We start from the raw sequence: 12193 nt of genomic DNA on the forward strand, positions 1-12193 counted from the left end.
CCAGATAGTAATAAGTAAAATGTAGAGAATTAAAATAGGTAAGAGATTACAAGTGACTATCTGGCTAGCTCAGATTAGATGATCAGAAAGAGGTGACTTTCAAGCTAAGACCTGAGGGACAAGAAGTGGCCAGCCACATGACAAGGAACGTGTTCTAGGCAGAAGGAACAAAGCGCCGAGGCCCTAAGGTGTGAAGGAACTTGTTCTGGTTGTGAAACAGCACTTGGTCAGTATGGTGGAGCAGAGTGAGCCAGAGAAAGAGTGGTACAAATTAAAGTCAGAGTGGTAGGAGGCAGCCAGAACATAGAAGGATTGCTAAACTGGGAAGAAGTTTGAATTTTCTGTAAGTTGAATAGGAAAGCCACTAGAGAATTTTTAGGCAGGTGAGAAAAGTGACATAACATGATTATGTTTTGAGAAAGTCACTCTGCCTGCTTTGAAGAGAATGGATCATAGCAAAGCAAGCATGGAAGCAGGAAGATCTGTTAGAAAATGAGTGCCTAAATCCAGACCAGAGATAACAGTGGCATGAACTAGAGAAGACTAGGAATACTAGGGATATAATTTGGAGGGATTTGTTTATGGATCAGATATAGAGGAAAAAGGGAAAGAGAACTTCATGAAAATTCCAAGACTTGATTTGAACAACTTAGGGATTGTGGAACACTAGGAAAAAGCACATATGTTGGGAAGATAAACCAAGAATTCCCATTTCAGCAGGCCAAATTTATGATGTCCATCAGACATACATGAGAAGAAGCTGAACATCCAATGGGATACAGATGGTGTCCAAAGGAGAGGTTAAGATTGGGTTTAATTTTAGGAATTCTCACATATGTATGACAAGTAAAACCATGGAGCCAGATGAGGTTACCTGGATGAAGAGGAGATAGAGAAGCTGAGCAGTGATCTGAGGCATTCAAACATCAAGAGAGAGAATGAAGCAGGAGCCAACAGAGGTCTCAGAGAAGGCATGGCCAGAGAAGAAGGAACGAAGGAGAGCATGATTTCATAGCAGCCAGAAAAATGTTTCCAGAAAAGGGAATGATGATCCATGATAAATACTACTAAGGCATCAAGTAAGATGAGAAGAGAAAAGTGATTTGGATTTAGCACTCCAAGCATACTCCGTGGAATGGGGGGACTGACTGCAGTGGGTGGAGGAGCAAATGTGAGATAAGGATGTAGAGAAAGATTATGATGACCCTTTTGAAGTAGAAGGTGAGACTCAACTCCAGAGGTGAGGCTCAGACACCAGACCAGATTGAGGACTAGCTGAAACAGGGAAGAGGCAAAAACACCTCTCCATGAGACACGTCCACCAGTGCTATATCAGTTTACCATTACCATGGCAACACCTAGAAGTTGCTGCCCCTTTCCAATGGCAACAACCTGACAACCCAGAAGTTACTTCCTATTTCTAGAAATGTCTGCATACTCTTCTCTTTAATTTGCATATAATTAAAAGTGAGTATTCACACTTTAATATATGCAAATTTGCATATATTAAATATAAATTTGCATATATTAAACATATGACTACTCACTTTTAATTATATGCAAATTAAAGAGAAGACTATGCAGAAGGCACTCAGAATTGCCTCTGAGCTGCCACTCTAGGCACATGGCCTATGGAGTAGCTCTGCTCCACAAGGAGCAGTAACTCTGCTGTTACTATACACTGCCACTTCAATAAAAGTTGCTGTCTAACACCACTGGCTTACCCTTGAATTCTTCACTGGGTGAAGCAAGAACCTCCATGGGCTAAGCTCCAATTTTGGAGCTTGCCTACCCTGGATTACTTTCAAGAAGGTTTTCTGTGGAAGAAAGCCGAGAAATTAGATGGTAGTCTAGAGGAAGATGTAAGATCAAGGAAGTTCTTCTTTCTGTTTGATATTGCTTTTAATTGGAGACATTTGTGCCTGTTTTTAATGTTTATGGGATTAATCCAATAGAGAAGAAAAAAATGAGATATAGGAGGGATTTTTTTGCCCTTGAGAGGGAAAAAAGCCATTGAGAATATAAGAGTAGATGGAATCCAGAGTGATAGTGGAAGGGGCTTCATTTTTCGTAATGGAAAAGTAATATTTTTACCAAAAAAAAAAAAAGTCACATTGTACAGGACTTTTCCAAGTGTACTTGGCTCTAGCAATCATCCTCTTCCCCAAGCCATGTGGCAACAAAGAAAAAAATCCCTACATACTTCCAACTACTTCATGTGGGGTACAATACTGCTCCACTGAGTACCAACTAACAATTTTCTACCTGTTCCTTCTTTCTTGCTTGTCCCCAGCACTGGGCATCAAGTCTCAGGGCCAAGTAAAGGGATTTTTAAGCTGAGAAAGGGATCAGGGGTTCTGGGGAAAGGTGATACAGCAAAGTTCTGCCCTGGGATCAAGACCAACAGCTGGTAAAGCCCAGTTGGTAAGTGATTCTGAACACCTCCTGAGAACCATTGCAACTTCCCAGTTAGAATAGTTGTCCCCGGCCTTCAAGATGTAATGTTCCATTCCTCTGCTTCTATCTATGATAGAGTAGCTTGTAACTTCCACAAGAACCAGTGAGAAACCTGGATGAAATACAAAATTTTAAAAATCTGTTTGAAGCCATCAAAGAGCAACTAGGACTTAAGAGACAAGATTCTAAAGAGGATATGAGCCCCACTTCTGTTTTCCCCCTTGGGACATTTGCTGAGTCTTAAGCTGTCAGAGCAAGAGGCTAAAAGGCCAAGCAGAAAGTGTTGGAAGAGCTCAGGAGAAGTTTTAGCAGGCTCACAGTGCTCTGGAAACAAAAATTGGAATCCAGGAGCAACCAAGTAAGAAACGGTCCTGATAAACACCTAAAGATCTCACTTAGAACCCCTGGAGGGCTATAGGCTCACCACAGAAATTAGGCAGAGATAAGGCAGTCTTAACAAAGGCCAAAATCAACCTTTACTCAGCTGAGTCCTAATTGGATTGAATTACTATAACTGCCTGCCAGAAAAGAAAATCTGTCATCTTGCATATACCAAATACAACTTATATATCAAGAAACAGTACCAAAAAGAAAAACAGACAACAGAAAGCAATCCTGAGGTATTCCAAATATGAGTTATCAAACACAGACTTTCAAATAACTGTGATAAATATGTTCAAAAAAGTAGATGACACGCAGAGAATTTCACTACAGAATTGAAATCTATAAAATGAAATCAAAAGCATATTTTAGAATTGAAAGATCCAATAACAGAAAGGCCTCTCTCTTCTGTGACCACATTCCCTCAATGTCTATGCTTGGTGGAGGAATTCACTCCAGGTGGCAGGGGTTGGGGGCAGGAGAAAGAAAGAAAAGAAATATTGGCTCATATTTGCAAGGGGCTCCAAACAACTGGCTTTTTCCTCTGCCCTCCAAGTATTGGACTGGGGCCCTGGTCACGAGACCACCAAGTTGGCTTGAGCAGTGGTTCTAAAATGAATTTTTGAAAACAATAAATAAGTCTTAGGATGTCATAGACATGAATCAGGAGCCAGTGAGGGAGACAAGGGGCTCAAAGACTTGCTTCCTCCTACCTGGCTGACATCAGCTGCCCCTTATATTCAATATCCAAAGCCCCTTTATACCTTCTCAGTGAGTGGTCATCTAGCCTTGTCTGGAGACCTGTTGGGGCAGGGCAGACCAGCAGTTTATGAGTTAGCCCATTTTTTTTCCTTCTGGATACCATCTAATAACACCTCCCCAGGATCTTGTCCTCAAGTGTCTAAACCTCTTGTACTATTTACATGATCCTTTGCGGTCTAGTCCTGCCTCTCTCTCCAGCCTCATTTCTTCCCACACCTTATGCTCCACATTCCAGCCACACTACATGTCTTCCAAATCCTCACTGTACCAGGCTCCTGTTTCCAAGGCCTTGCATATGCAATCTGCCCTTCCAGAATGCTTTTACCCATCCACCTTTGGCTCACAAAATTCCTACTTCACCTTTGGTCCTAGCATTGATGTTATACTTTGGAGGAAGCTGCTAGTAATTTTTCCCCCAATCCAATCTAGATTAAATGTTCCTCCCAAGTTTTCCATAGCACCCTATAGCTCCCCCATTACAGCAAGTACCACGTTGGATTGTAACTGCCCAATCACTTGTCTGTCTATAGCTATGTGTAGGCAAGGACCATTGCCTGTGTTTTTCACTGTAGGCATATAGCCTACAGACTGCCTCGTGTATTCCAAGGGCTTATTAGGAAGAAATAAATGAATGGGTGGTAAAGCACTTAGCACAGCACCTGCCACATACCTCGCATTCATTCATTATTTATTGATTAGGGTCCAGAGGCTTAGGACAGCTTCTAGGTCTGTCATTAATTCTAGGATTACTGGTAATAAAGTCACCTCTCTCTTTCTTGGGCCAGGTTCTCCATCTGTAAAGGAAAAGCACTGGGTCAGTTCCCAAAAGGCCTTTCCAGATTTCCTTTCTGTCCTTATGCACTAGGGAGCCGTATATCGGCTAGGCCCTATATGGCAAGGCAGAGAGAGACCCAGAGCCCTGAGCCATAGCGCTGTGTTGGCAGCACTGACAGACCCAACTTCTGGCTGCCAGCCTCTCACTTTGAGTCCACTGCCAGCTTGGCTGGGAGACCTGCTGGGAACTTACAGGAACATTCTGAGGAAATGCGAACTTCACTCATCAGCAATAGGGAGCCTGTGTGAAAGGAGGCCTGGGGTGTTGCCTGGGGATGTATGCCTGAAGCCAAGTCCCAGATAAACACAGCTTCAGTTCTCTGGGCCCATGGAGCCTGTTCTTCTCAAGGAGAGGCCTAATGTCTTAAATACACAGCCACTGGCTCCAGGCACAGCATTTCCTAACCCCTGTGGGACTCTATTTTATCTGTGCTTAACCCATAATGGCTTAAACAAGTTTAGAACAAGCTATCTGCCTCCAGGTCTGGGACTTTAAAAAGGCTGAATGGTGTGATAGACGGAAGTGCTTCACTCTGGGAGGACCAAGGCCCAAGTCCTACCTGCCTTGGCAAATAACTCACTCCTAATGTGACTCTAAAAATGGCCCTGCCCCTTTCTGTGCCTCAGTTTCCACACCTGTGAAATGGGAGTGTTCTCCGATAGCCCCTGGGCCGCAATACTCAGATTCTTTGACAACTATGAAGTTTGTCCCTGACACCCAAAGGAATCATGACAACGGGAATGCCTCTGTCTTCACCTTTCATTATAGTTATTTTATATTGCTCTTTCACCACTGTCTGAGGTGGGCTCCCAAACAGATCTGCGAGACAAATTAGGAGACACAGAATAAACCATTTAATTTCTGTTTCTTAGAGGAATATTAAACATTTGGCTTGCAAGCTTTTAAGACAGAATCATAGACCATAAAACTATTTAATAAGTACAATGTACTAAAAATATCCTTTACTGAGACAGATTGGTGAAATTAAAAGAGCACCAGCTTAAAGATCAGGAACCCAGATGCTGTTCTCTGCTCAGGCCCAGCCTCAATCATGTGGCCCTGGGCAGGCACCTCCTCAACTTGACCTCAGTTTTGCCCTTTTTACAATGGTATCTATAAGTTCTTCTTGGCTCTGCTATTCTGGAATTATCTTATGTAGAATAAGTCTTCCCAAGCTGTGTGGGGCTTTTCCTGGTAGATTTCAGGGAAGTTTTGTTTTGTTTTGTTTTGTTGTTTGCTTACCCTGCTACTGCCAGTGAAGTCAACACTACAAGCAGACAGTAAGCCAGGAAACATTTCTCCCTGTCAGGTCAGCACATCCCATTAGGTGAATCTGGTGCTCAAGTTTATTAGATCAGGAGATCGATGCTGGGGAAGGCTCACAGAGTGGTCTGAGTCAGTTGCTCTACCATGAGGTTGGAGTGTAGTAGATTCAACATCCTGTGTACATCTCCTGATCAATGGCCAATCCCATCTTCCAGATTGGAAATGAAACCCACAGTAGTCTGAAATCTAGTTGGTGTCCCCCCAAGTACTTACCAGCAAAGTTATTATTTAGCTCATTACTTCCTAAATCATACCAGTGGAAAAATTAAGACCCAGGGGCATGAGGGCTTCTGTGAGATTGGGCACACCAGATTCTGAGGTTTACAGACCTTGGATGCAGGCTCTTCACGAGTGAGGTTGAGTAGTTGCACCTGTGCTCTGCACCCTACAAATGACAGTCAGTGTTAAGATCATTTACAAGGGAGTTTTAAAAAGAGGAGAGGCTCATTGGAGACAAAGTAGGGAAAAAAATAAGAAGGTAGAAGAGAAATTAAGAAAAAGCTAGAGGGAATGAGAGTATGTACTATGAAACACTTAGAATACCTCAAATTAGTCTCCAAAAAAAGAAAATAAAGTTTCCAAAAAGTTTGGACAATACTGACTACTTTATCTCACCTCTTGGAAATTTATATCCTGTAATAGCACATCAAAATCCTTGTAAAGTTGTGTGATTTAAAAAAACAAAACAAAACAAAACAAAAACAACCATTTAAGCTTAACCTAGTCTAAGCAAACTTTTTGATCATGGAATCCAGTTTTCTTGCAATGCTTATCAACATTCCTGGAATACAGTGTCAGAAAAACTGATCTAAAGAAACCCAGTATGCTGGAGTGAAGAGGTATAAAGAGGAAACTGGTCCCTGTCTGTCAGGAGCTTACAAAAGAGAGATGAGAATTGCCTAGATGAAGAATCTTACGGGTATTAAAGAAAGTTAAAGATAGAGAGGGGATCGTTATTATCCAGGTAAGCGGTATAGGCAGCACATGTTGTGCTTTCATTGATTTATTCACAAGTTTCTGGACCACCTACTACATACAGACACCATACTGTGCCCTGGGATTCACCATGAGGGCAAGGAAGACTGACCTCTCCACCTCTATGGCTTAACCTCTAGTGGGGAGAGAGAGAGAGAAAAAAAGTAAGTGTAGATGTAAGTAAATATAGAATTACGTGTTGTGAAAAGAACCCTGAAGGAAACGAGGAGCAGGGTTCTCTGATGAAGTAAGGGGGACACCTGCCTGCTCTGGGGTCAACAGTGATGGGCTTTCCAAGGAAGTGACATTTAAGTTTCAGTTTGAAAGATGAAAAGAAGCCAGGCATGATGCAAATGGGGCAAAAGGATCAAAACATACTTCATAGAGCAAGTTGAGGCTGTGGGCTTGGCTCAGAGCCTAAGTAGGTTAGAGAGGGAGAAACGGGTATGCAGTCATTTCTTGATTTAAGCAATGTGCTATCGAGTCTCTAACATGAGCCATGAAGCCAAATGTGCAACAGTGAGCAAACTGACAGGCCTTGGCTTTTCTAGAACGTCCTATGGGAAAAGATGCAGAAGCAGCATAAGCATGTAACAAAACAAGGTAATTTCAGATATTGAACAATGCTATGAAGAAAATGAAGCAGAGTAATGTGATAGAGAGTGGGGTGGGGGTGCGGGGAAGAGACAGTACTTAAAAAGTTTATCAGAGATGGCCTCTCTCTCCATTTGGTACTTGAACTGAGATCTGAATGACAAAAAGGAGAGGGCTATATAAAAAGCTGTCTGGGAAAAACACATCCCAGAGAAAGGAAGAGGCAAGACCTGAGGTGGAGCATAAGTTCATGTTCTAGGAATCCAAGGAAAGTTTCTAAGTGACAGGAGCAACATGACAAATGACAGGGAGGGAAGAAAGTTACGTTTTCTTTAACTATCCTTTGGCTAAAATAGAGCTCTCAAGCACAGAAGTGAAGAATTAAATATTTGGAAAAGTAGGCTGTGGCCCCATTGTAGAAAACTTGAATGTCAGGGTAAAGAGATGAGACAAGTTCTCTACATGTTTTCTAATGTCACGTACAAGACATTGTTCCCAGGCACAGCACACTCCTACTGGCTTATCCACAAGTTTTACTACTTTTATTATTACAATTACACTTTGTATTATTACCCACCAAAATGCCGTGGGGTAGGGGGTGTAAGAAACCGCAATAGTTTATGAATAACTATTTGTAACACTTAAAAAATGGCAAATATGGCAGAAATTGCTTCCTGTCCCCCAATATCTACTCTTTCATTCTTCCCCTGTAATATGGCTGCCAAATTTCACGTTGAAACACGGCTACATTTCCCAGGATTCCCTGTAGCTAGGCTCAGCCATGTGACTAAGTTCTGGCCAATGGGATGTTGTAAGCAGAAGTAGAAAAGTCAGGTTCTGGGTTGTGTCCTTAAGGGAGGGGGCGTATCCTTTATTCCCCTCCATCTTCTCCCTGCTATCTGGATTATGGGTCTGATGGTTGCGTTTCCACTCAGGATGGTGACATGAGGGGACACACCTGAGGATGATAGAGAATTGGAAGAAACCTGGATCCTGGATGCCTGTGGAGGCTCCATACCAGCCGTGAACTGTCTACATGAAGAGTTTCACATGGCAGAGAGGTAGACTTCTCTCTGTTTAAGCCACTGTTCTTCTAGGTCTTTGTTAAATGCATCTAAAGCTGGACGCTAACTAATATAGTCACTTCTTACAAGTTGTAGCAATAAATAAAATAAGCCTATTATAATGTAAATGAATTAGAAGGTATGTATTAAAAAGATAGCCTTGAACCCATTTTACATATACATTTTTAAGGTAAAATTTTCACAAATATCTGTACTTTCAAATATTTTCACATTCACTTACAACACAACTGACAACAAATCATAGCATCATTTGTGTCATGACACTAAGGTAGACAATGCTGTGTATAACACAAATTGGTAACTCCATGAAGCCGAGGACAACTGCCTCTCCAGAGCAGCTGGAACTGGGGTCCAATTAGAAATCATGTGATTCCTTAGCCGGGCACAGTGGCTCATACCTGTAATGCCAGCACTTTGGGAGGCATAGGCAGGAGGATCACTTGAGATCAGGAGCTCAAGACAGACCTGGGCAACATAGCGAGACCTCTACAAAAACTTTTAAAATTAGCCAGGCATAGTGGTGTGCTACTATAATCCTAGCTATTCCGGAGGCTGATCCCTTGAGCCCAGGAGGTCAAGGCTGCAGTAAGCTATGATCGTGTCACTGCACTCCAGCCTGGGCGACAGAGCGAGACCCTGTCTCTAAAAATAAATGAATAAGTAAATCATGCGATTCCCATCAAAAGCGACGTGGCCTGTGGACTAACTTTGGCATCTTACAAAGTTAAACATAATCTCCACCATATGACCCAGCAATTCTACTACTAGGTATTTGCCCAAAGGAAATGAAAACATTTGTCCAAACAAAGAGTTGTACATGAATGTTCAGAGAACTTTATTCAAGTAGCCAAAAACTGGAAACAACCCAGATGTCTATCAGCAAGAGAATGCATAAACAAATTGTCATATGGTACACGCAATGGAATGCTTCTCAGCAATTAAAAGGATTGAACTACTAATACATACAGCATTGTAGATGAATCTCAAAAATTTTATGGATGTCAGAGTACATCCTGGATGATCCCATTTATAGATCCTAGAAACAGCCAAACCCATCTGTAGAAACAGAAAGCAGGTCAGTGGTTGCCTGTGGCTGCAGGTGGAGTGGGACTGACTGCAGAGGGGCACAAGGGAACTTTATAGAATGATAGAATTGTTCTATATCTTAATTGGGGTGGTGATCTAACAAATGTATACCTTGGTCAAAATTCATCACTGTACAGTGAAAATAAGTGCATTTTCTTGTATGTAATTTACATTTTAATAAAGTTGACTTTTAAAGTTATTTTGAAAAATTACCAAACTAAACCAAGAAAAAAATGCTTTAAAGAAAGAAGGTAAATAGTGATTTTAAATATGAGTCCTAATTTAATGTCAAAAGTGGATATTCTGAATTGCAGCAGTATTTTTAAAGCAAACTGTTTCTCACATGAACACTCTGGATAGCTATGCTCCAGGAAGAGAGGCAGTAGGGACTGATTTCCTGAAAAAACAGCTCCAGGAGCTGCCAGTGGATAGCAGGGAGGTGAGGCAGGAGTGCGTGGAGGAGCCAGACTTGATTGGGTACGACACACCCTAGGGCAGGGCTCAAATGATCTGTGAAGGGCCAGGTGTCTTTTGTTTCTGTTGCTTGTTTGTTTATTTGTTTTGTAAAACTAAAAAAAAAAAAATCCCATCTGCTAGAGGTCACAGAAATGAAAGTTCAACTTATTCTCCATGTATGTGCTAGTGTCATCGCAGATCATAGCAACGTGCACAGATTGGCGCTGGTGCACAGAGCCACTTTCAGCAACACTGCCCTGGGGGTTCCTGGAACTACTTGGGGTGCACTCTGGGAGACCAAGGTCCCATGTAAGCAAACAGAGGCAGAAGTCAGAGACAAGTGGGTCATGATTATGAATATGCGGTCCTGTTTGTCCACAGTGCATGGTGAGGGCTGAGGAAATGTGCTTACAAATATTTCAGAACAGGTACAGGAGGCTGACAAAACACTGTTTTGGAAAGACTCATCTGGCAGCACACCAAGGCTGGTGGGGCACAAACAGACTTGAATCCTGGAGACTGATGAGGAGGCTGATGCAACCAACCAGGTGGGAGATGGGTGACCGGGATTTGAACCATAGTAGAAGCTGTGGAAAGGAGGAAATGGAAGGCAGAAGATGAGGAAAGGAAGGGTCAACAATGACTGGTGACTTGTCAGGGGCCTGGGCGATGGAGACCAAGTCAGAGCTGGCCTGTGACACAGGAAGGGGCAGGTATTCTGAGGAATGAGGGGGAAAATGGGGAGAAAAACTTGTGTCTATGGCCTCCATCTGCTCTGGGAAATAGGAAGTGGGTTCTTGGGCGTGCCAGTGCTCCCTGACCTGGTGGTTCCTGAGGGCTGACTCTGCCTGCCTTGGCCTCCTGCCCAGCAATCCCTGACCCACTGCCGCCCACAGCACCACCCACAGTGGATGACAAAGGGAGACAAACAGAGGGGTGCCTTTGTGCATGCCATTTCCCCGTGCCTGGCATGCGAGCTTCCTCCCACCCATTCTCTAACTGTGACTCCTCCTCACCCAGGCCCAGCCTTGATATCACTGCAGAAGGAGCCAGGCCCCACTGTATGTGGCCATGACACTCAAATGTATTACAGCACACATGTCCCATCACGAAGCAGCTGCTTATATGTCTGTCTGCCCTCCCACAACGCAGGTTCACCATAGGGGTTGGATCCAGCTTGCATTTCACCAACCTTTAACACAGTGCCTGATGCAAGTCACTGTGCTCAGGAAGCAACATAAACAAGTGAGGATGGAGCACATTGAAGGAAAGACAAACACAGGCAGAAAGGTCATGTGAAATGGGCTCAGCTGGTGTGGAGGTGAATGGGAGCCAGAGGTCACACGGACTCTGCTTTTCTCCGCCCTGTGATACACGTATGTTAACTATTATTTGAAACTGAACTTCTGTCATTCCAGACAGTTTAGCAGCTGCTCTCTGAATAAAAACACAACTGGAAGAGACCAAGATCCCATGTAAGCAAACAGAGGCAGAAGCCAAAGACAAGTGGGTCATGATTATGAATATGTGGTCCTGTTTGTCCACAGTGGGTGAGAGGGCTGAGGAAATGCGCTTAGAAAGATTTCAGAACAGGTACAGGAGGCTGACAAAACACTGTTTTGGAAAGACTCATCTGGCAGCACACCAAGGATGGTGGGGCACAAACAGACTTGAATCCCAGAGACGTGAAGCCCATCCGCAAAGACACTATTGTCTGGATTTGGGCAGCATCACTCAGAGCAGTCTCACCCTAAAAAACCTTAGGAAACTGGACTGAGGCTGGAACTGACCAGTGAAGGGGAAGTCACCACCTTTAATCTGAGAGCAAGCAGTAAAAGAGAAGCTGGAAAATCCTTCAGTTCCACTGGCGCTGAAGTGATTGACATGACTTCACATCACTGACTGAAGAGGTGGAATAGAAACAGGTGGAATTGTCATAGACCTGGAGATAGAAGCCCAGTTTCAATGTGGGGTTGCCCACCCCGGGGACGGGGAGTGGATGGCACTCCAAGAATGGTCTGGGGTTTATGGCCTGGTTCATTCTGATGGGTTTGTGCCCTTACCGTAGAGGATGTTCATGTTTTGAGTATCACCCCTGCCCACCACCCTTTAGCAGGAGTTATCACAATGATTTCCTAATCCAGAGAAAAGGCTTCTGCAATACAGAGAGAAAAGGGATTGAGATCCCAGAGGGAAGTTACTAGAACAACCAGAAAGGGAAGCTTTCTATTGGAAG

General features: G+C 43.3%; 1 protein-coding gene across 2 annotated transcripts in view; it reads left to right on the forward strand.

Moving 5' to 3' along the window:
• The window catches only part of ADRB2 (adrenoceptor beta 2), a 130047-nt gene that overhangs the window by 74051 nt on the left and 43803 nt on the right, over nucleotides 1-12193 (forward strand). The window contains exon 2 of one of the 2 annotated variants that reach the window (XM_063604671.1): nucleotides 8266-8562. The exons of the other annotated variant lie outside the window; for it this stretch is intronic. Coding sequence (XP_063460741.1) covers nucleotides 8266-8273 — 8 coding nt within the window. The 3' untranslated portion in view covers nucleotides 8274-8562. Of the gene's footprint in view, nucleotides 1-8265; nucleotides 8563-12193 lie in introns of those variants that run through there. 2 annotated transcript variants of the gene reach the window in all.

Source organism: Pan paniscus, chromosome 4, assembly GCF_029289425.2.
Source record: "Pan paniscus chromosome 4, NHGRI_mPanPan1-v2.0_pri, whole genome shotgun sequence".
NCBI lineage: Eukaryota > Metazoa > Chordata > Mammalia > Primates > Hominidae > Pan > Pan paniscus.